This window comes from Schistocerca piceifrons, chromosome 3 (genome assembly GCF_021461385.2).
Source record: "Schistocerca piceifrons isolate TAMUIC-IGC-003096 chromosome 3, iqSchPice1.1, whole genome shotgun sequence".
Lineage (NCBI taxonomy): Eukaryota > Metazoa > Arthropoda > Insecta > Orthoptera > Acrididae > Schistocerca > Schistocerca piceifrons.
Window position 1 is genome coordinate 365456747 of NC_060140.1, and position 23013 is coordinate 365479759.

At 44.2% G+C, this 23013-nt stretch overlaps 1 protein-coding gene across 1 annotated transcript in view; it reads right to left on the reverse strand.

The window, feature by feature from the left end:
• Positions 1-20912, reverse strand: part of LOC124789453 — an 81328-nt gene extending 60416 nt beyond the window's left edge. The window contains exon 1 of the mRNA XM_047256815.1: positions 20528-20912. Within this exon, the coding sequence (XP_047112771.1) occupies positions 20528-20835 (308 nt within the window). The 5' untranslated portion in view covers positions 20836-20912. The remainder of the gene's footprint in view (positions 1-20527) is intronic.
• Positions 20913-23013: the final 2101 nt, after the last annotated feature.

The following is a 23013-nucleotide window of genomic DNA, read 5'->3' on the forward strand; positions in this document are numbered from 1 at the left end:
GTCTGAACTAGTGCTGGAGGGAACTGAGACCATGAATCCTGCAGGGCTGTCCATCAATCTGTAAGAGTACGAGGGGGTGGAAATCTCTTCAAAACAGCACATTGCAAGGCATCCCATATATGCTCAATAATAACTCAGAAGAGTGTGCTTGAGGCACTCTGTAGCAATTCTGGATGTGTGGGGTGTCGCATTGTCCTGCTGGAAGTGCCCAAGGTCGTCGGAATGCAAAACGAACATGAATGGATGGAGTTGATCAACATCTACATTTATACTCCACAAGCCAATCAACGGTGTGTGGCGGAGGGCACTTTACGTGCCACTGTCATTACCTCCCTATCTTGTTCCAGTCGCTTATGGTTCGCGGGAAGAACGACTGTCGGAAAGCCTCCGTGCGCGCTCGAATCTCTCCAACTTTACATTCGTGATCTCCTCGGGGGGTATAAGTAGGGGGAAGCAATATATTCGATACCTCATCCAGAAACGCACCCTTTCGACAGCCAGCTACACAGCGATGCACAGCGCCTCTCTTGCAGAGTCTGCCACTTGAGTTTGCTAAACATCTCCGTAACGCTATCACACTTACCAAATATCCCTGTGACGAAACGCGCCGCTCTTCTTTGGATCTTCTCTATCTCCTCTGTCAACCCGACCTGGTACGGATCCCACACTGATGAGCAATACTCAAGTATAGGTCGAACCAGTGTTTTGTAAGCCACCTCCTTTATTGATGGACTCTCCCAATGAATCTCAACCTGGCACCCGCCTTACCAACAATTAATTTTATATGATCATTCCACTTCAAATCGTTCCGCACGCATACTCCCAGATATTTTACAGAAGTAACTGCTACCAGTGTTTGGTCCGCTATCATATAATCATACAATAAAGGATCCTTCTTTCTATGTATTCGCAATACGTTACATTTGTCTATGATAAGGGTCAGTTGCCACTCCCTACACCAAGTGTCTATCCGCTGCAGATCTTCCTGCATTTCGCTGCAGTTTTCTAATGCGGCAACTCACCTGTATACTACAGCATCATCCGCGAAAAGCCGCATGGGACTTCCGACACTATCTACTAGGTCATTTATATATATTGTGAAAAGCAATGGTCCCATAACACTCCCCTGTGGCACGCCAGAGGTTACTTTAACGTCTGTAGAAGCCTCTCCATTGAGAACAACATGCTGTGTTCTGTTTGCTAAAAACTCTTCAATCCAGCCACACAGCTGGCCTGATATTCCGTAGGCTCTTACTTTGTTTATCAGGCGACAGTGCGGAACTGTATCGAACGCCTTCCGAAAGCCAAGGAAAACGGCATCCACCTGGGAGCTTGTATCTAATATTTTCTGGGTCTCATGAACAAATACAGCGAGTTGGGTTTCACACGATCGCTGTTTCCGGAATCCATGTTGATTCCTACAGAGTAGATTCTGGGTTTCCAGAAATGACATGATACGCGAGCAAAAAACATGTTCTAAAATCCTACAACAGGTGGACGTCAGAGATATAGGCCTATAGTTTTGCGCATCTGCTCACGACCCTTCTTGAAAACTGGGACTACCTGTGCTCTTTTCCAATCATTGATCAGACACGATGCTTACGTACGTGTCACATGTCAGAGTTATATCTAGACGTATCAGTGGTCCCATATCACTCCAACTGCACGCGCCCCACACCATTACAGAGCGTCCAACAGCTTGAACAGTCCCCTGCTGACATGCAGGGTCCATGGATTCATGAGTTTGTCTCCATATCCGCACGCGTCCATTCCCTCAATACAATCTGAAACGAGACTCATCCTACGAGGCAACATGTTTCCAGTCATCAACAGTCCAATTGTTGTTAACGAGCCCAGACAGAGCGTGAAGCTTTGTGTCGTGCAGTCATCAAGGGTACACAAATGGGACTTCAGCTCCGAAAGCCCATGTCGATGATGTTTCGTTAAATGGCTCGCACGCTGACACTTGTTGACGGCCCAGCATAAAAATCTACAGCAATTTGTGGAAGTGTTGCATTTCTGACACGTTGAGCGATTCTCTTCAGTCGTCGTTGGTCCCGATCTTGCAGGATGTTTTCCCGGCCGCGGCGATGTCGGAGATTTGGTGTTTTACCTGTTTCCTGATCTTCACGCTACACCATGAAATTGTCGTACGCGAAGATCTCCACTTCATCGCTACCTCGGAGATCCTGTGTCCAATCGCTCGTGCGCCGGCTATAACATAACGTTCAAACTCACTTAAATCTTTATAATCTGCCATTGTTGCAGCATTAATCGATCTAACAACAGCGCCAGACACTTATAGTGTTATATAGGGGCTGCCGACCGCAGCGCCGTATTCTACCTGTTCACGTATCTCTGTATTTGAATAGGCATGCCTATACCAGTTTCTTTGTGTATAACTGTGAAGTTCACTTTTCTTTTTGAGACTTCCATAAATTTTGGTATTTTAAAAGACATCATTTTTAAACCTTTCAATGTATTGCACAAGAGCCAAATTTACTAATTTTATAAACTTGTACATTTTGTATCTTTCGAAAGTTATTGAAAATAGAAATCAAAGTATTGGGGAAAAGCGGGAAATTCCTTAATAAAGCGGATAAATGCGAATAGGACTTGCACTCTGGCGGTTCGATACAAACATGGTTACGCATGTAGCTAATAACTGGCTGTGGCTCAGTGGCATCGTGCACGTCGATTGGACGCCACTTTGGCGACTTGCCGTCCCTATCCTACGCTAGTTATCGAACAGGGGAAAGGGGACCTATAGTTTAATGTGTCATTTCTGGCGACTCCTCACATCGTTAGCGATGAAAGCTAAGTTAAAACGAAGACTGGAAAATCCGAGGTCCACCCGCGGTTCCTTCGTGTCCTGGCACGCACTTTACCACCAGATCACCAGTCCTGACATGTGTACAGATAGTTCATCTATAGATCTTTTATGAGTCAGTTTGCGAGTATCGAAATATGTGACCTAAAAGGGCCTGTCTTCTGACTGAATTGACATAGAAGCTTAAATTTTTCACCCCGCCAAGAGACGGTATCTCCGCTTGATACCTCTAACCGTTCTTAAGAAAAAGAGTCCTTAACAGTTGGACAGACAGGCGGACGGACGACAAAATGATCCTATAAGGCAGAGTGGGCCACAGCATGCCAAACTTCGCGTGTGCTGGATGTGAGGGCCGCATGCGGACCAAGGCCCTGCCTGTCGGCTTCGGTCGTTCCTTCTCTGAAGTACTCGGTACAGCACCACATTTCATTTACTGTTCCGCTGTAGCGTTTTTCGGTCGCCACAAATCTCTTCAGTTCGGCATGGTCGTGGTGTCACATCTCTTTACCCTTCGCTGTCGTTCGTGGTATGAGATACAGTCACAGGTCAAGTGGCTGCTTGAACAAAAAGAGGCAGTCCAGCCATCTATCGTCACAAACCTTTAAAAAGGAATGAGAGACATGAGAGTTCTCAGTATATATTATACGGTCGTTTAAGCGACGGGTGTTGCATATTTACTATAAAAGGTATAATAATACTATTCAGAAAGAATTTAAAGATTTAGCTGACACTGAAAGAACAAAAAATTACAACTATTGACAGATAGGAGCCATTGTTTTGAAGCACTTTCTGCTTAATTTGGAGGCATGCAGCTTGCGAAGAAAATGGTGGTATGAATATTAAAATTTCTGAAGTTACCTGCCTTAGTGCACTGTCAGTTGCAACAGTTTTTGGTAGAACTCAACGAAGAGTATGGAGATTTCATATATTACTGCAAAGTACTTTGGTTCAGTCGAGGGGCGTACCTGGAACGATTTTTAGATTTAAAATTTGCTATTGTTGAATTTACGAAGGAAAAACGAGTGCAGGAACGATAAGTAAAACATCCGGAATGCACTGCAGACATCGCATTTTAAGTGGACTTAGTTGCACACTGCCCATAGTAAGACACTCTAAGGTAAGAAACAATTTCTTTCTGATTGGATGAAGATGCATTTAAAAAGAAAATAATGTTTTAGAAAGGGCACATTCTGACATGCACCGGTACAGCTCCCTAAGCTCACTTCCGTTAAGGAAAACATGAGGTCTGAAGTGTTCGTTGTGGCCTTGAAAGTATTACAATGATAGTTTTCTAAACGTTTTGAGGTCACTGTCAATCTTACATCGGTTTTCGAGCCGGCCGTAGTTGCCGAGCGGTTCTAGGGGCTACAGTCTGGAACCGCCCGACCGCTACGGTCGTAGGTTCGAATCCTGCCTCGGGCATGGATGTGTGGGATGTCCTTAGGTTAGTTAGGTTTAAGTAGTTCTAAGTTCTAGGGGACTGATGACCTCAGAAGTTAAAGTCCCATAGTGCTCAGAGCCATTTCAACCATCTGTCTTCGACACCGTTCGCCATTTGAGTTGCAAGTGCACCTCTAACTGACCTGCAAGGCAATTCTCATATTATTGACAAATCCTTTTACGTCAAAACTATCCAGGACTTCTACATTACTTTCCTTGAGTAGAGTTTCCATGTCTCCATAATGAGGCTGCAAAAGTGCTACAATATTTCGACCAACCTATTTGTGTGGAAGATCGTTTTTCGACTATGAAGCTAAATACATCATGGCTACATGGCACCATGAGTGCGAAAGTCTGTCCATACCACGACAGTTTACACCAGATAAAAATTGTCTTCAGTGCGCTAAAAATAATAACATAATATTGTAAATTTGTTTCGTTCGTGGCCTATGCTGTTGCGAAATGTGAAAAATAAGACGAAGTCATACACTGTTCGCAGTTCCCTCTCCCCCCCCCCCCCCCCCGCATCCCTTCCCTCCTCAACGTCGTGGGGCGATGGGGTAAGTGTGCAGCGAGGCCGAGTGGCCGGCCGTGGTGGCCGAGCGGTTCAGCCCCATAGTGCTCAGAGCCGTTTGAACCATTTTTTTGAGGCCGAGTGCTATAGCACTCATGCCAGGACACGCTTCGGAAGCCGAATTCTTGGCCACCACTGCTATAAGGGCTCAGTTTTTACCGGAAGAGATACGGAACCCTAAAACGATTTCCTTTATTCACAGAGAAGAACATACACCTTCTAAGATTGCGCTGTAAAATATTCATCCCCTTTCTTTCGGCATTTGCAGCTAAATTATAGGATATGGACTCAGCATTTTTGCAAAAACGTGGAAACCATATTCTATAACTGCGCTGTAAAGAGTTGCTACTATGTGCTAAGATTCATCCTTCGTCTGTGCGTCTTCCATTATTAGCAACACACATTTTGCGAAACGTAGTAGAAAAAAAAAAGACGCCTCCTGCAGGAATTACCCTAAAGGGACGGAAATCGTAGGCGTGAGATACATGTACAAACAAATGATTACAGTTTCATAAAAACTGGACGATTTATTCAAGGCAAGGAGCTTCGAAAACTGAACAAGTCAATAACGTGCTGGTCCACCTCTGGCCCTTATGCAAGCAGTTATTTGGCTTCGCATTGATTGGCAGAGTTGTTGGATGTGCTCCTGAGGGATATCGTGCTACATTCTGTGCAGTTGGCACGTTAGATAGTCGGAATCCCATACTGGTTGGAGAGCCCCGCCCATAATGCCCCAAACGTTCTCAACTGGAGAGAGATCCGGCAACTTTGCTTACCAAGGTAGGGTTTGGCGAGCACGAAAACAAGTAGGAGAAACTGGCTGCTGTGAGCGGGCGAACATTATGTTGCTGAAATATGAAACCAGGATGGCTTGTGACGAAGGCCAACGAAACGGGTCATAAAATATCTCCACAGTAGCACTGTATTGTAAGGATGCCAGAGATGACAACCAACCGGTTCCTACTATGAAAGGAAATAGCGTCCAGACCATCACTCATGGTTGTCAGCCCAAATGGCGAGCCACAGTCAAGTTAATATCCCACCACAGCCGAATTACTGCTTGCATAAGGGTCCGAGGTGGACCAAAGTGTTACTCACATGCCCAGTTTGCGAAACTCTTTGTCATGAATAAACCATTCAGTTTTTCTTTAATTGTAGTCATTTGTTTGTCTGCACATGTCCATCACATAACACCAATTTGCGTCTCTTTCGCACAATTACTTCACGTTGCGCCTTTCTCTCTCTCTCTCTCTCTCTCTCTCTCTCTCTCTCTCTCTCTCTTGAGTGTGTTTGGTTTGTTCGTTTGCCATATATACACTATACTGATTACAATCTACACCTGTTTCAATTTCTACGCTTTTTGTTGCTCGTAAATTTCTTTTGGGCTGTATTCGAAAAATGGTTCAAATTGCTCTGAGCACTATGGGACTTAATATCTATGGTCATCAGTCCCCTAGAACTTAGAACTACTTAAACCTAACTAACCTAAGGACATCACACAACACCCAGTCATCACGAGGCAGAGAAAATCCCTGACCCCGCCGGAAATCGAACCCGGGAATCCGAGCGCGGGAAGCGAGAACGCTACCGCAAGACCACGAGCTGCGGACAAGTAAGACTTTAGTGCCCAATTAACTGTGCGGATGACGAACGAAGACGACAGCGCACAGACCGAAAACATGTGAACAGTAACACAACTGATATTCTGTGACAAGTTAAGAACCGGGTTCTAAACCGCATGCCGGTATTTGCCTGTCAGCGCTTACCAGACAACCTGTCTGAGCTCCCAGAATGGAGCGTCAGAAAGCTTCAATTTGTCGAGTGGTCCTCCCCATTCTCCATCACACAGCTTTAACTTTCTGTATATTGTATTTGTAAAGTGCATTCGACATAGAGTAAGATAATTCAGTTCCACTAGTAAACTGCTCAAAATATTTTACACTATCCCATAATTTTCACAGTCTTTTTTATGGTTCTGTACCTCAACCTATAAAAAGAATCATATATAATATCATTTTGATGTCCGTGCTTCTGTCTGTCTGACCGACTATTCAAAACCCTTCTCCTCAGGAAGCCCCGATAGAGGTATCAAGCCGAATTTTATGCCACATTCTAAAGTCTATGACCCCATGGCTGTGTTATAAACGTTAGCTGCTAAGTCAGCGCAATCAAAAGATGCTGCCATTTACGTGATATAGTCCGATACTCGCAAACTCAGGCATCAAAACCTATAGGGCACTTATCCTTGGTCTAGAATCATGAAATGTGGCAAAAAGCAAGGTTTCACTGTAAAAATAAACGAAAAAATCCGAAAATTATTGACCTGTAATTATTTCACACGAAAAAAATATATTTTTGTTCATTTGTTATCCGACTGTCTGACTCTCTGTCAATCTATTAAGCCCCCTTTTCTCAGGAACGGGTAGACGCATCAGTTTCAAATTTATGACACACGCTAAGGTCTACAATATTTTGGTGGTCTAAACACAATAAGCTTCTCAATCAATGCAACCAAAAGATACGGTCATTTATGTCATATATTTTCGTACTCTCAAACTCGCTCATTAAAACCTATAGCGTACAACCCGTTGACGTTGACGTAGAAGAAATGTTACACAGTATACCTAAAAGAAAAAGATAGAAAATTGTTAACTAGTAATTCTATCACATGAAACAAATATTACCTTTGTGATTTCTTATCCAACTTGAAACTTTAAATTATAATATTCTCGAAAGTCTTGGAATCCCTGTGACCGATATCTTGCCAATGTCGCTAAGAGGCAAAAATCATCGAGATCCTCGATTCCCGGAGCGGACTGAACTGTCTATATACGTCATTAAGTTTGTAAGGAACCCTCGCACCAGGGCAATATTGTTTCATTGGTAGGCTAATCCCTACCTCAAAACTTTTTCATCTCGTTACAACTTATAGCTTCTTAAAAGAAGTAGAAGAAAGCATACATCCTCAGTTCAGTTGTCGAGCACGCTGTTTCTTGAATCGTGACCAACACGGCTGCAGTACACTGCTCAGTCTGATATGGATCGAGGGTCAGTATGCGCTCATTGCCTCTTCACGGCAGAAAGAGGCAGCTGCATAGCAAGTTCACCACCGACTTGGCGTGGAGCACGGCGGCGTCTTTCGATCATTCAAACGCTGTTGTGGAACAAAACATTGAAGAGATGTGTCACTCTGGTCGTCCGTGGTCAACAATACCAGCTATCACCGCTACCTACTAATTTTGGATCGAAGGTATCCCAAAGAGAAATGAGCAAGGCTACGAGGAGCCTGTTTGAAGGAATCTGAGAGAGGTGTCTCTGCCAAGACAACACGTTACCGTCTACGCACGGTCAGTTAGCCTGTAAGCGTTCATTGTGATCAACAGTAGAAATTTCCCAGAACTTTGGTGCACGAAGAAGGTGGACCAAGGAACGTGTTGAACTAAACCCCTCTTTACCTGCGTTGCGTTCCCTTCACCGACGAATTTCAGATTTTTTAACACATGATAACAGTCGTAGAAGGGCGCAGAGACGACCAGTTACCAAAGTGCATCTTGTGTATGCATTCCCACAGATTCAGCACGAGCTTGGTTAGTCAAATAAAGCCGCAATTCATGTCGGACACGTCTTATTGCTGTAGAGGATAGTTTGAGGGGTTGGGGGGAGCTTCTACTGTCAACATCTCTGCGACGATTTCGCACGAGCGTTCTCTACAGTGACCAAAATTCGACTGAATGGAATAGCCTACTTTATCTGCAGACATGAAACTGGTCCAGTCTGCTTGGGATGAGCTGAAACTTGCAGTGCGCTGTCGGAGGAACACTCTTCACACATTAAATGATCCCAGAGGGCTAGAGTAGCAACGTCTCGACAACTTTGAGGACAAAATGTCAAGGAGGTTACGAGGATGTTATACTGCACGAGGTGGAGCAACGCGCTACAGAATATCACCCAGATTTTGATTTACAAATGTGACACGATATGGATTTCCCAGAAGATTTCCTTTTTTTGGTTGTTGATTGGTTTTTATTTCACAGAAAAGCTTGTTCGTAAACCGTATTGTTTCATTCCCTGCTCCACTTGAAACTAAGCCCACATACATTAACTGATCAAAAGCATTCGGATACCTACTAGGGGACATTAAGATGGAGTGCTTTTACGAAGGCTTGAAACCAGCTGAGTACACGTCCAATGGCGTGTCCAAATGTCTATGGAGGAACGGTAGCCAGCTCTTCCTCAAGAGCAGAAACCAGAGAACGAAGTTCGATCGGTGGGCTTGCAGCGAAGTTGGCACTCTAACACATCCCACGAGTGTTTCATTGGGTTGGGGTCTGCACTTTGGGAAGCTCAGTCCTTTCCAGCACTGTTATTGTCTACGAAAAATTGCCTCGTAGAAGCTGCTTTACGAAAGGGTGCACTGTCATGCTGATACAAACAAATCATCGACTGTTCCTCTACAGTACACGGTACACAATCCAGTAAAATGTGTTCTTATCCTTCCACACTTAGCGTTTTCTTAAGCGCCATGAGGGGACAACACGCCAATCACGAAACACAACCCCATACCTTAACACCACCTCCTCCATGCTTCCCTGTTGGCACCACACATGACGGCAAGTAAAGTTCACCAAGCATTCGTAAAACCCGAACACTTCATAAGGATTGTCAAAGGATATTGCATGATCCAACACTCAAATTCACTGATTTCCAGTCCTTCTCTGTCCAGTGGCGTCGCCATTTACACCACCCTAAGTGTCGCTTAACAGTGACTACAGATATGTTCTGCTTACGAGGAGCTGCTTGGCCATTCTACTGCATTCTTTTTAAACTAGCTGGACTGATGGTGGAACTCATGACTGATTTCTTCCACTGATTTCATGTGATTTCTTACAACTATCCTCCGCAATGCTTGACAGTTCGTGTGCATCAGTACATGGCGTCTGCGTGGTCTCTGTGTAGTTGTGGTTGTTCCTTCACGATTCTGCTTCACAGTCGCAAGTAGATTTGGGCAGTTTTAGAAGGACAGTAATGCCCCTGATGCATTCGTTACTCAGCTGGCGTCCAATGAGTAGTCTACGTCCAAAGTCACTGAGCTCTGCTGACCAACGCACTCTGCAGTTACTATTTCTCTAGTGGCAAACCAGCACTCGCAGCCTCATTTCATACTGGTCGGTCCGCCTCTTGTGACATTTAGTGGTCAATTCCGCATTACATAGGGTGTCCGGATACTTTGATCAGGTAACGCACGTTCGTAAATATGCAAACGATTTAAAAACTTTTTAAGTTGTTTGTAATGGCGTATATATAAATATATTGTTACCAGTAATAATTTATTGTGGTTACCATTACCGGCTCCTGGGAGGGTACCGCCAGCTCTGTGCAGCAGCGAACGAGTTGAAAGGTCGTAGGAAGGTAACAGCAAACCACCTCCAGTACGACCTTGAGCAGAACACCAAACGGTATAGCTAATAATGAGGCGAAAATACATTACTGTTAATGGAGCGTGCTATGCGTCAAACACATGCGACAAAACTAAAACAGTTTGCTCTACCGAATTTATAAAACGGGACGTCTGACTATCCCGGTCAGCTACGATTAAGACGGCGGTGAAGTCAGATTCTCCCTTGCAACAAGGCGTGTACTATGCCATTTCTCTGAAGGTCTCGGCTTTTGGAAGAAACAGAATCGATGGCATCGACCTGTATTTACTAACTCTTAGTAATTCCTTTTCTTCCACCCCCGTAGTCAAGACAATATTTGGTGTGTGTAACAGGGGGGGGGGGGGGGGTGGAATTAAAATCTTCCATAAAGTTCTGCATATTTTCACTGCCTTCCCTTCATTGATGTGTTGGTCCGAAGGGAGGAAGATGGTACTAACACTTACTTGTACTTTCAGACTGACATCTGTCATCAGCTGGCACAGCTTGAAGTGGTACTTTGTACTTCATACGACCCATGTTATCTTCGGATAGAAAGTTTGTCAGCTCGGTTAGCCCACATTCAGGTTAACTTACCTTCCACTCGAATGGGTATCGCGAGAGAGAAATCAGATGCGCACTGCGTAATCGACCAACTACACTATTGGCCATTAAAATTGCTGCACCAAGAAGAAATGCAGATAATAAACGGGTATTCATTGGACAAATATATTATACTAGAACTGACAGGTGATTACATTTTCACGCAATTTGGGTGCACAGACCCTGAGAAATCAGTACCCAGAACAACCACCTCTAGCCGTAATAACGGCCTTGATACATCTGGGCATTGAGTCAAACACAGCTTGGATGGCGTGTACAGGTACAGCTGCCCATGCAGCTTCAACGCGATACCACAGTTCACCAAGAGTAGTGGCTGGCGTATTGAACAAACCAGTTGCTCGGCCATCATTGACTAGACGTTTTCCATTGGTGAGACATCTGGAGAATGAGCTGGCCAGGGCAGCAGTCGAACATTTTCTGCATTCAGAAAGGCCCATACAGGACCTGCAACATGAGGTCGTGCATTATCCTGCTGAAATGTAGGGTTTCACAGGGATCCAATGAAGGATAGAGCCACGGGTGTTAACACATCTGAAATGTAACGTCCACTGTTCAAAGCGTCGTCAATGCGAGCAAGAGGTGACCGAGACGTGTAACTAATGGCACCCCATACCATCACGTGGGGTGATACGCCAGTGTGGCGATGATGAATACACGCTTCCAATGTGCGTTCACCGCGATGTCGCCAAACACGGATGCGACCATTATGATGCTATAAACAGAACCTGGATTCATCCGAAAAAATGACGTTTTGCCATTCGTGCACCCGGGTTCGTCGTTGAGTACACCATCGCAGGCGTTCCTCTCTGTGATGCAGCGTCAAGGGTAACCGCAGCCATGGTCTCCGAGCTGATGGTCCATGCTGCTGCAAACGTCGTCGAACTGTTCGTGCAGATGGTTGTTGTCTTGCAAACGTCCCCATCTGTTGCCTCAGGGATCGAGACGTGACTGCACTATCCGTTACAGCCATGCGGATAAGATGCCTATCATCTCGACTGCTAGTGATACGAGGCCGTTGGGACCCAGCACGCGGTTCCGTATCACCCTCCTGAACCCACCGATTCCATATTCTGCTAACAGTCATTGGATCTCGACCAACGCAAGCAGCAATGTCGCGATACGATAAACCGCAATCGCGATAGGATACAATCCGACCTTTATCAAAGTCGGAAACGTGATGGTACGCATTTCTCCTCCTTACACGAGGTATCACAACAACGTTTCACCAGGAAATTGGTTGGAAACTTTCCTCATGTCAGCACGTTGTAGGTGTCGCCACCGGCGCCACCCTTGAGTGAATGCTCTGAAAAGCTATTCATTTGCATACCACAGCATCTTCTTCCTGTCGATTGAATTTCGCGTCTGTAGCACGTCATCTTCGTGGTGTAGCAATTTTAATGGCCATTAGTGTAATATTGATGGTGATAGTATTAGCAGCAGTAGCAGAATAGTAATACTGTACTAATGCTTGATGTACATTTAATCGTAGAGTTGTTATTTATTTTTAATGAAGAATCATTATTGTAGACAGTAAATATAGCCTATTGTAAAACAAATAAACCAATAGTCTGACAGCCAACATAGTAGCTGTTACAGAATATCGCATGGGTCGTTCCGAAAATAATGTCTGCAATTTGTTTTCATGAGAACTCCAACAGGTACAGAAAGCGCAACAGATTTAAACAGGACCATATTTCGTCTGTCATTTTTCCACACCATCACCATCCATTACGCATTTTTGGCCAACTATGAACAAGGACCTGCAATCCATTCTCGTAAAAACCCAACCATCCGAGGCTAGTCACTGTATTACAACTTTCAAAATAGTATCTGCTTCTGGACACCTCTTGGCCACGTTTTTCATCTATCATAGGACAAAAAAGGTGTAAGTAGTATGAATGTTCTGATTAGGAATGTACCTTAAGGGCATAGGCCAAAGCCAGTGTCCATCGCCGTTTCCAGGGCGTTAACTGCTGCTAGCCGATGCAGCGTTTTAGACATACCTCCCGCTTCCTCCATCACGACCCAGTTTTCCGAACAGTAACCAGCCTTCAGGGAGTTTCAAGGGCCCTGAAGTACGCGACTGTACTCGTCCACCGCATTAGCTAAGGAATGCGACGGCACTGAAAATATGTGGTAGTGCCTGTCTTCGCAGTGACAAGGCCACTCTGGCAAAATACAGGGTGATTCAAAAAGAATACCACAACTTTAAAAATGTGTATTTAATGAAAGAAACATAATATAACCTTCTGTTATACATCATTACAAAGAGTATTTAAAAAGGTTTTTTTCACTCAACTCGTTCCACACTCTCTGTAGCATATCAGGCGTAATAGTTTGGATAGCTGCTGTTATTTCTCGTTTCAAATCATCAATGGTGGCTGGGAGAGGTGGCCGAAACACAATATCCTTAACATACCCCCATAAGAAAAAATCGCAGGGGGTAAGATCAGGGCTTCTTGGAGGCCAGTGATGAAGTGCTCTGTCACGGGCTGCCTGACGGCCGATCCATCGCCTCGGGTAGTTGACGTTCAGGTAGTTACGGACAGATAAGTGCCAACCTTTTTCGTAGGACTCTCCATACAGTTGATTGTGGAATTTGCAGCTCTCTGCTAGCTCTGCGAGTCGATTTTCCTGGGCTGCGAACAAATGCTTGCTGGATGCGTGCTACATTTTCATCACTCGTTCTCGGCCGTCCAGAACTTTTCCCTTTGCACAAACACCCATTCTCTGTAAACTGTTTATACCAACGTTTAATACACCACCTATCAGGAGGTTTAACACCATACTTCGTTCGAAATGCACGCTGAACAACTGCCGTTGATTCACTTCTGCTGTACTCAATAACACAAAAAGCTTTCTGTTGAGTGGTCGCCATCTTAGCATCAACTGACTCTGACGCCTAGTCAACAGCGCCTCAAGCGAACAAATGTACAACTAAATGAAACTTTATAGCTCCCTTAATTCGCCGACAGATAGTGCTTAGCTCTGCCTTTTGTCGTTGCAGAGTTTTAAATTCCTAAAGTTGTGGTATTCTTTTTGAATCACCCTGTATTAAGGGGCCTTACGAGCAGATTATGAGCGCGGCATAGCCGGGGGTTGGCGACGAACTGCTGACGCAGATATCTTAGTCGCAGCTTAGCTGCGAGTCAACGATCGCTGCCGGACGGCTCAGCCGTCACGTGACCAATGCACTGCCGCCGTCTCCACGACACCATCTGCCGGGGTTCCTGCCGCCATCTCACGGTCTGAGGCCATACCACGAGGGAGCAGTAACTGCTGCGCAGAAGCAAACCCATTTCTGACGTTCTGCGCATGACGTCACTAAGGAACAGCTCTTGGCGCGCGCGAAGTGTACGTCTGAGCTTTGTGTTGTGGCTCGTCCGTGTTGTGTTTCGTGCGTGTTGTCGTTTCCGTTTGGTTATCTTTGTTCAGTGAGTGTTTGTCCGAAGTATTAGAGTGTGTGGAAGCAATGCCAGGTTGTGCTGTTGTTGGCTGTAACTCTCACAATCGCAATACAAAAGGGACTGAAATAGTGTTGCATTGTTTCCCACGTGATGAAAGTCTGCAAAAGGTTTGGCTTTCAAAATGCTTTAGGAAAGATCCTGTGAACGTAGGGAACGCTAGAATATGCTCTCGTCATTTCAAGGAAACGGATTATATCCGGGACTTACGTTCAGAGCTGTTAAATTTACCGCGGAAACTGATCCTTAAGAGTGATGCGTATCCGTCTTGCAATTTGCCTTGTGGTAGTAACGCCAGTGATAACACACCGATTGCAATAGAAGAAAGGAAAGAACGTTTTAACAAACGTGACATTCGTAGAAGAAGCCTAGAGACTTTAAAGAAGCTGTCACCATTGAAGAGGAATGTTGACAAGTATACATTTACAGATGAAGTTCTTTGTAGTGATCCACATAAAGTCACTTTACAGAATTCTGTAGCGTCACTACAGAGGAGAAATGCTCATCTAAGGAACATGTGCATGAAATTGCGAGCACGTAATAAATATCTTAGAGTTCAGCTGTCCTCAATGAAACGACGTCTGCACGAAGAAGAATTTAATAAAAATGAACTTGTGTCTCGTGAAACTAATCAAATACTGGGCAAAATATTGTCACCCAATCAAGTTAGAAGCTTGTTGCATGGTTCAAAACGGGTTCGATGGGGCAAAGAGGACATTTGTAAGTCTATTACTTTACGTGCTCTGTCGCAGAAGAGTTACAATTTCCTCAGAGAAAAACTCGGATATCCTCTACCTGCAGTGTCAACCTTGCGTTCTTGGATTAATCGCAGTTTCAGTTGCCAACCAGGAATTTTGAAGGATGTTTTAGCGGTGATGAAAATGCAGGCTGCAACACTGACTGACAGGGAACGTATTTGTGTTTTATCATTTCATGAAATGAACATTGACAGTAGAATTTGTTACGATCAGCAAGATGACAGGATTCTTGGACCTCACAGTAATGTCCTTGTTGTCATGGTCCGAGGCTTGTTTGCAACGTGGAAGCAACCTATCTATTTCAGTTTTGACGTTCAGATGACAGCAGCACTCTTGAACGAAGTAATTGTTTCCCTGGCCAGCATTTGCTACAATGTTGTGGCTGCAGTAGCAGACATGGGTGCAAAGAATAGTTCTGTCTGGAAGGAGCTTGGCATTACTCATGAAAATACTTGTTTTCCACACCCGTGTGATTCTCTGAGACGTGTGTGGGTGTTTGCTGACGTTCCCCATTTGCTCAAACTCTTAAGGAACCACTTGCTGGATCAAGGAATAATGTTGGAAAACAAGGCTGTGACAAAAACTGTGTTCGAGAAACTGTTAGTTCTGGACAGTGGCGAGATGAAAATATGTCCCAAGTTATCTCAGCAACACATTATAGTGAAGGGCAGAGAGCGACAGCGAGTACGCTTAGCAGCTCAGCTGCTATCAAATACAACTGCACAGGCGATTCGGTATTTGATGCCTGAAGAAGGACACGCCAGTGATTTCATACAGATGGTGGATGAGACTTTCGATGTACTTAATTCAAGGACAAAAGAAAGTAATAAATCACTAGCCTGTGGAGTTGGTGTCAATTTTCAAGCCCAAGAACAGTGCCTACGTAAATTTTCGAAGTGTTGTGAGAAGATGCGTGTTGGCAACTCAGAGCATCTCCTACCCTTCCAGAAAGGATTTTTGAAAACTGTTCGGTCACTTTTGGGTCTGTTCAGTGACTTAGCTGTTTATAATATTGAATATATTCTTACAGCAAGATTAAATCAAGACTGCTTGGAGAACTTTTTTTCTCTTATAAGAGGCCTTGGACGTTTTTATGATCACCCATCGCCAGTCGAAGTAAGCAGCCGGATAAGACTGTTGTTGTTGGGAGCAAACGCTCATGATATTCCACTTTCAAATGCATCGTCTGTTGAGCCAGATGAAGAAGGAAGATTCGTGACTGCAACTGTTTTTGGCCATATCCTGCCTGATATGTCTGAGGCGTTGGCAATGGTTGAAGGAGAGAAGGAGATAGAAGATTTAGATTTTGGAGTAGGAGAATCCGATATGCCTCCAATGTCACTGGCTTCTGATTGTAGCACTGAAGGATTTAAATATCTTGCTGGATATGTAGCTTATCGATGCAGACAGTATGACAGATCACTGGCCACACCCACTGGAGAGTTACTGACACTGCCTGAGGAGACATCGAGAGGATGGCTGGGCATGGTTTCTCGTGGGGGTTTGCTTGTGCCTTCAGAAACGTGGCTCGAAACAATTAGCAGATTTGAGTTAATTTTTGCCCAGATCCATGGACACGACAGTTTGTCCAGGGAAACTGGTGTCATCAAGAACCTGTGCGCTATACTTACCGAGCGATTCCCCACTATTCACCCAGAAATCATTAAGATTTATGCTACGACGAGAACCTTTATCCGACTGCGTTGGCTGTCTGCAAAGGACAAGTCGAAGAAAGCAGTTGCCGCTCAGCAACGGAAAGCAAGGAAGTGGTATTTGTCATCGCTTTAGAATGTAAATAAACATTATTTGTGAACGTTAAATAATATATAAACTTAGTGATAGAAGTGAAGGTCCTCTGACTGTGTGTTTCACAACAAGCAGGACTCTACACTGACAGTGTCAAGGATTGGCTTATTGTTTCCCACACTACATACCAACTTTGCTGAACGGCGGACTCGGTAAGTTAATTTACCACTATTTCCTGTAAATCGTATTTTGCAGCACTTTTTTTGATTCAATGCTCTTTTATATAAGTGAATTTTAACAACTAGGGCAAACATTATACAGCCACCTTGATAAAAATATAAGCCAAGGTTTGAGGTGTGAGAAAATTAAGAATGTGTGTGTGTGTGTGTGTGTGTGTGTCAGTTCAGGTAGGTAATTCAAATGCTTCCTACAAATAAGGCAATTGCATAATTTCTTGAGTGAAAATGAAAGTGTTTTTGTAGACATGATGTAAACAGAATATAAATGAGCGTTACATAGAGCTTGTCTACAAGTTAACACTTTTCCCAGAGCCAAAGTTAGAAAATCGAATGCTCATTTCGAACGTTTACTTCGTAGAGAACTGCAAAACAGACTGTACTTTGCACTTATTTTTGTATAGTTTGATCTATAGACGCTTGATTTTATTAAAGTCAGCACTCAGCAGTGTCTGTTTAAAAGCTGGACAAGTTACAGAATATAGCAGTAACTTTCTAGAAATAGCAGAATAACAATTTTTCTTTTACTATTTCTGTAGAAACTGAAACATTTCACAAATACATCGCTTAAATCCGCGGACTGCGTCTTGTAGCGCTGTTCAGAGGCAGCGGCGGTTCCTTCGTGACGTCACAACCTCAGCCAATGGCAGGACAGAACGCTTACTGTTCAACCTTATTTTTTTACGGACCTTGGGCCATACCAGTTGTAGAGGTACGGTACAGTTAAAATTATTTTTTTTAGGAACACTCGAAATTACGAATTATTTGGCACACTTAAAATTTCTATTGTTAACTACGCAATCTAGTACTGTTTAGTATGGTTATTTCTTGATTCATTTATGAAACAATAATCGAATAATAGCAGAATAACAATTTACCTTTTACTATTTCTGTAGAAACTGAAACATTTTACAAATACATCGCTTAAATCCGCGGACTGCGTCTTGTAGCGCTGTTCAGAGGCAGCGGCGGTTCCTTCGTGACGTCACAGCCTCAGCCAATGGCAGGACAGAACGCTTACTGCTCAACCTTATTTTTTTACGGACCTTGGGCCATACCAGTTGCAACAACAACCTTCTTCATGCCAGTTCTCGGCCGCACACTGCAGGGGCAATGAAGATGCTCCTGCAGCGTTCCCGATGAGAAGTGTTTCATCACACACAATACAGTTCGTAATTGGCTCCCCGTGAGTCTCATCTCTGATCACAAGAACCGCAGGCTATGAAGACAAAATTTTTCCACAGACAACGAGCTGCAGATCAGTGCAGATAACTGGCGAAAGCACAGGCGGCTGCTTTCTATGACAAGGATATTGGAAAGTTGATACAACACTACGACAAAACTCGAAGTTGGAGCGGTGACTATGTAAAGAAGTGGGTGGAAGGTGTACCTAACTGTTGTAAATAAAACGTTTTTGGTTTTCATTGTGGTTTTCATTTCGCGAGCGATTGGAACTTACTTTCTGGACAATCCTCGTCTTTAGATTAATTCAACCACGAGGACCTAAAATGGAGAATTTCGGCTTCAAGAATCAGAGCCATAGTCAAGAACACTACACGAAAATCTAAGTAAACTAGAAAGTTTATTGTAATCTTCATTCCTCTCAACTTTTTCATGAAAGACTTTGCTTATTGTGGACAATAACTGTAACAGTTCGATGTATGCGGCAGAACAGCCGAACCAAATTTGACAAGAGTTCCATGGTCACGAAACTGTTGTGTGGCGCTGCATTATCTCGTTACAAGCCGAACGGTGTCTTTCTTCTCTGGCCTGACTCCAGAAATTTGTCCTTACAGCCTAGTTAGTGTCGTCTTGTAGCCTTCTGAATTGGCAGTTACTTTATGCTTCAAGACATCCAAAAGAACCATACCCTGCCTACCCCAGAACACTATACACATCACTTTGTCTGTAGATGGCCGTCTTTTGAACCTTTTCTTCGTTAGAAGACATGCATAACACATTTACAAACATTGGTTTTTGCATTTCTGCTGGTGGATGGTGTTCAGAAAACTGTCGTCTCTAGCCTCAATAGTTCCGAAGGGCTTGACACATATTCATTCCACATCTGCATCAGTATCCGAGGGGCCCATCTGGAACATACCGAGGTAGCGTAACATCTCGTCTAAGGCAGTACAGTCGATATTCAGATGTGCAGACTATTCCTCTGCCGTAATCCACCGATCATCACCGATGATTTGATCGAGACCCTTTTATTAGGAGGTATGCCAGCTGAACAGCAGCGACCGGGGCAAGCTTTGTCTTCGCTATTTTTCACCTCTGCTGAAAAGCCTCACTTCATTCACATGCACTGTATCATCACCGTGTTTGTTTATCAGGCGTCGACAGATTACGATTGGCGCAATATGTTGCGCAGTGAGGAACTAAATGACACACGTCTGTTTCATACGCTCTTCGATGAGAGACGCCATTTTGCAACGCTGTCTTGCTGCTGTTGTCTACATCTACGTCTACATCAAAACTCTTCAAACCATTGTGAAGAGCATGGCAGAGGGTGCTTCCCGTTTTTCCACTTCCTAAGGCTTTCTACCGATCCATTCAAGTACAGAGTGCGAGAAAACGACGGCTTAAACCCTCCTGTGCACTCTGCGATTTTTCTAATCTTGCCTTTGCGATCTATACGGGAGCGATACGTTGGGATTTTGGTACACTTTTAGATTTATTATTTAATTTTAGATCCTGAAACTTACTAGGCAGGCCTACACAGGATAGTTTGCGTCGACCTTGAGGCGTTTGTCAGTTCAGTTGCTTCAGCATGTCCGTCACGCTGTCCAGTAGGTCAAACGAACCTTTGACTGTTCTTACTGTCGTTGTTTCCTTTTTTTTTAATAAAATTGGCTTTCGAGCACACGAATGGTTTGTAAACAATTTCCTTCGTGAACTGACTGCATTTCCCTAGCATTCTACCGATGTACCGAAGCCTGTTATCTGCTTTGTCTACTACTGAGTCTATTCGATCGTTCCTTTTCATATCCCTACAAACTGTTACATCCATGTATTTGTGTAAGTTGACCGACTCGAACTTTACCACTTTACCTCATTGGTGCTGTAGTCACAGCATAGTACTGGGGTACTTTCTCATTTTGAGAAGTGCAATATTTTACACTCCTGAGTATTTAAAGTAAGTTTCCAATATTTGCACATCTTTGAAATGGTATGACTGAATATTTGTACAACGTTTTCCAAACAGTATTTCATTTCAGATAACTGCATCATCTACGAAAGCCAGTTTACTACTCACAATGTCCGCCTGCCGCAGGACAACGAAACTAAGAGGACATTAGAAGATTCAAAAATTAGATCTACATCAAAAGAATCTGGACCGGGCATTGAAAGTCATCACAGGGAAGTTAGAGCGATTATTTTCGGAATGACCCTAGTAGAAGGAAGGAACTTGAAACGCGCCGCGTCCGATGCGTTTACCTATCGGTTTGCAGAGCAGTGGTCGCGACCCCGGACCCGGCAGGCTTGCACCTCACGACACGGCGGCATCGGCCCTTGATCCACGTGGAGCCCGGGGGGCAGCGAGGCCGCGCGCGAATCACGTTGGCCAACAGCACGGGGGGTGTCGGCTGGTGCTCTTCGCTACTGTCCTGCGCCTCCACCGCCGTCGCGATTTCCTCGACCGGAACGCAGTCGGCGTCGGGCTGCCTCACTGTCACCACGTTGGCAGCACTGCAGCACGTGGCGACCACCCACACCAGCGCCGTCAACGCCGCCAGCCGCTGCATCTCTGCTACGCCCACACTTTGATTCGGCCGGCGCAGATGAGCCAGGCGCACAGCGTACGCGACTCGGAGCGACCACGTGTGCGTCCCCACTCGTATCTCGCGTTCTCCGAAAAAACGTCGCCGCAGATAGGTGCGGTGACGTTATCACCGGATGCAAACTTCCGCCACTGGTGGCTGACTAACGCCTTGAAAGTCAGCTTCTCGCAGCTTCGGATGACCAAACGCTCTTCCAGGAAGATACTCGTCAGGAAGCTTAATGTATCAATACGAACACTGTTCTCCACTCGCTGTCGGTTGTGACGGCACGCTGTCAAGTACATACACATAATAGCTCTTAGTTTCTTTCATCTCTAAAATACAAATTTTTATAACACTGAACTGAGTGCACTTCACGCAATTTTGCACGTAAATTAGATACAGAACAATATGGAAATTCCCGGAATAAACACCTTTTAGTATATACAGGGGGTAAACGGTAACTGTTTACCACATACCAGTGGTCTATGGGAAGTGCAGGCGAACAATTTGATATAGGATAGTAGCGGCCTATCAAGCAAGGAAACAGCCTCAAATTGACCTACAAAAGCAATCTAAGCTACAGCGCAAGTACGCCACGCGAGATTTTTAATATCATTGTGAAATGTATTTCCAAACTATGAATACAATTATACAACAGCTATTCAATTTGTAGTACATATGAAAATTTGTGTCGAACCGGGACTCACAATTATCGCAGTCGGTCGCCTAAACAACTTCGGCTATCCGAGCACGCTTCTAGGACTCACTCAAACCTAGTACCTACGGCCCATAGCTATCGCACGCAAATTGTTTGATTCCCACTTAGGAAGAGAGGTTCTTTTTCGCATCAGATTGTCTTCCTTTGGTATTGTAAACTTGTGGTAAGATCTTATGGGACCAAACTGCTAAGCTTACACACTACTTAATCTAACTTACTCTGTGGACAACACACACACCCATGCCCGAGAGAGGATTCGAACCTACGACGGGGGGAGCCGCGCGGACCGTGACAAGACGCCTGAGACCGCGCGACTAACCCGCGCAGCTCCTTCGGTATGAAACACAGTAGCACAATGTCTGAACTTTACAATGTCTGCGTATGTCTGTACAGACACTGTAAAATACAGACACTGCACGACTAGATTTTATATATCCTCTCGCTCTCTAACGCCACCGGCTTATTCGGCTATTAGGTTATCTAAGAAAAAATATGTGTAAACGTTACGTAAAGAGTAATTGCTTTTACTATTCGGTCTAAACGTAACTCTTACAAGCATAGTAGTTTCACTGTAAGAAAGACAGACAAACTAAACAACTAAATTGTTAATTTTAAGCTGTTAAAACGCACAGTGTTTTGAGATAAAATTTACACAAACGTCAGTTTTACATTTTGTAAGTGGAGGAGCGAGGAATTACTAACATTGCAGCGCACTTGAGCTGGAGCTTAGGTGGCTATTGTAGCCGAATTTGAGGTTGTATCCCCGCTTGATCCACAAAAGTAAATTTGTTAGTTTCGACTACACCTACATCTCCGTGGTACGTTGTAAACAGTTATCGTTTACACCCGGCATGTAACTATGCGTACTGTAAAACGAATACCCTTGCTTCTATAAACTTTTTGTGATCTAGGGATAGCGTCATCGACTACCCAACGAAAATTCTTGTGTATCCCGTTCGATCCCAGACAGTTTAGTTTACGGATACAAATTATCAGTTATGGCTGCCGAAAACTACCCACGGTCTTGTCAAATAGGGCGGACATGAAGACAGAGTTTCAGGACACTTTCTTTCCCCAGAAGCAGGGGAGTCAGCAATGCGTAGAGAAGAAATAGACACTCTAACATTAAATACAAATAGTGTGTATATTAGGACATTAGACTTGTACCTGAAAGTTTCAAGATCATATCTCCACTGGTAAATGATTTCGATTTAGTTCACTTTTCTGATATCCGGCAAGGGACGTCTGAATGTACATCATAGCTCGATTCAAGGAAGTGAAGCGGCAAGTAGATAACGATTTCTGATCAGGCGAATATAGGGAAACGTGAAAAGCAGCAGAAATATGTGGCGTCTGGGATAGAATCGTTGTAAAGTGGAAGACAGGACAAACGTTGACGTACTGTGATAGTTCAGTATTAGGATTATTCTTATTAGATCGAA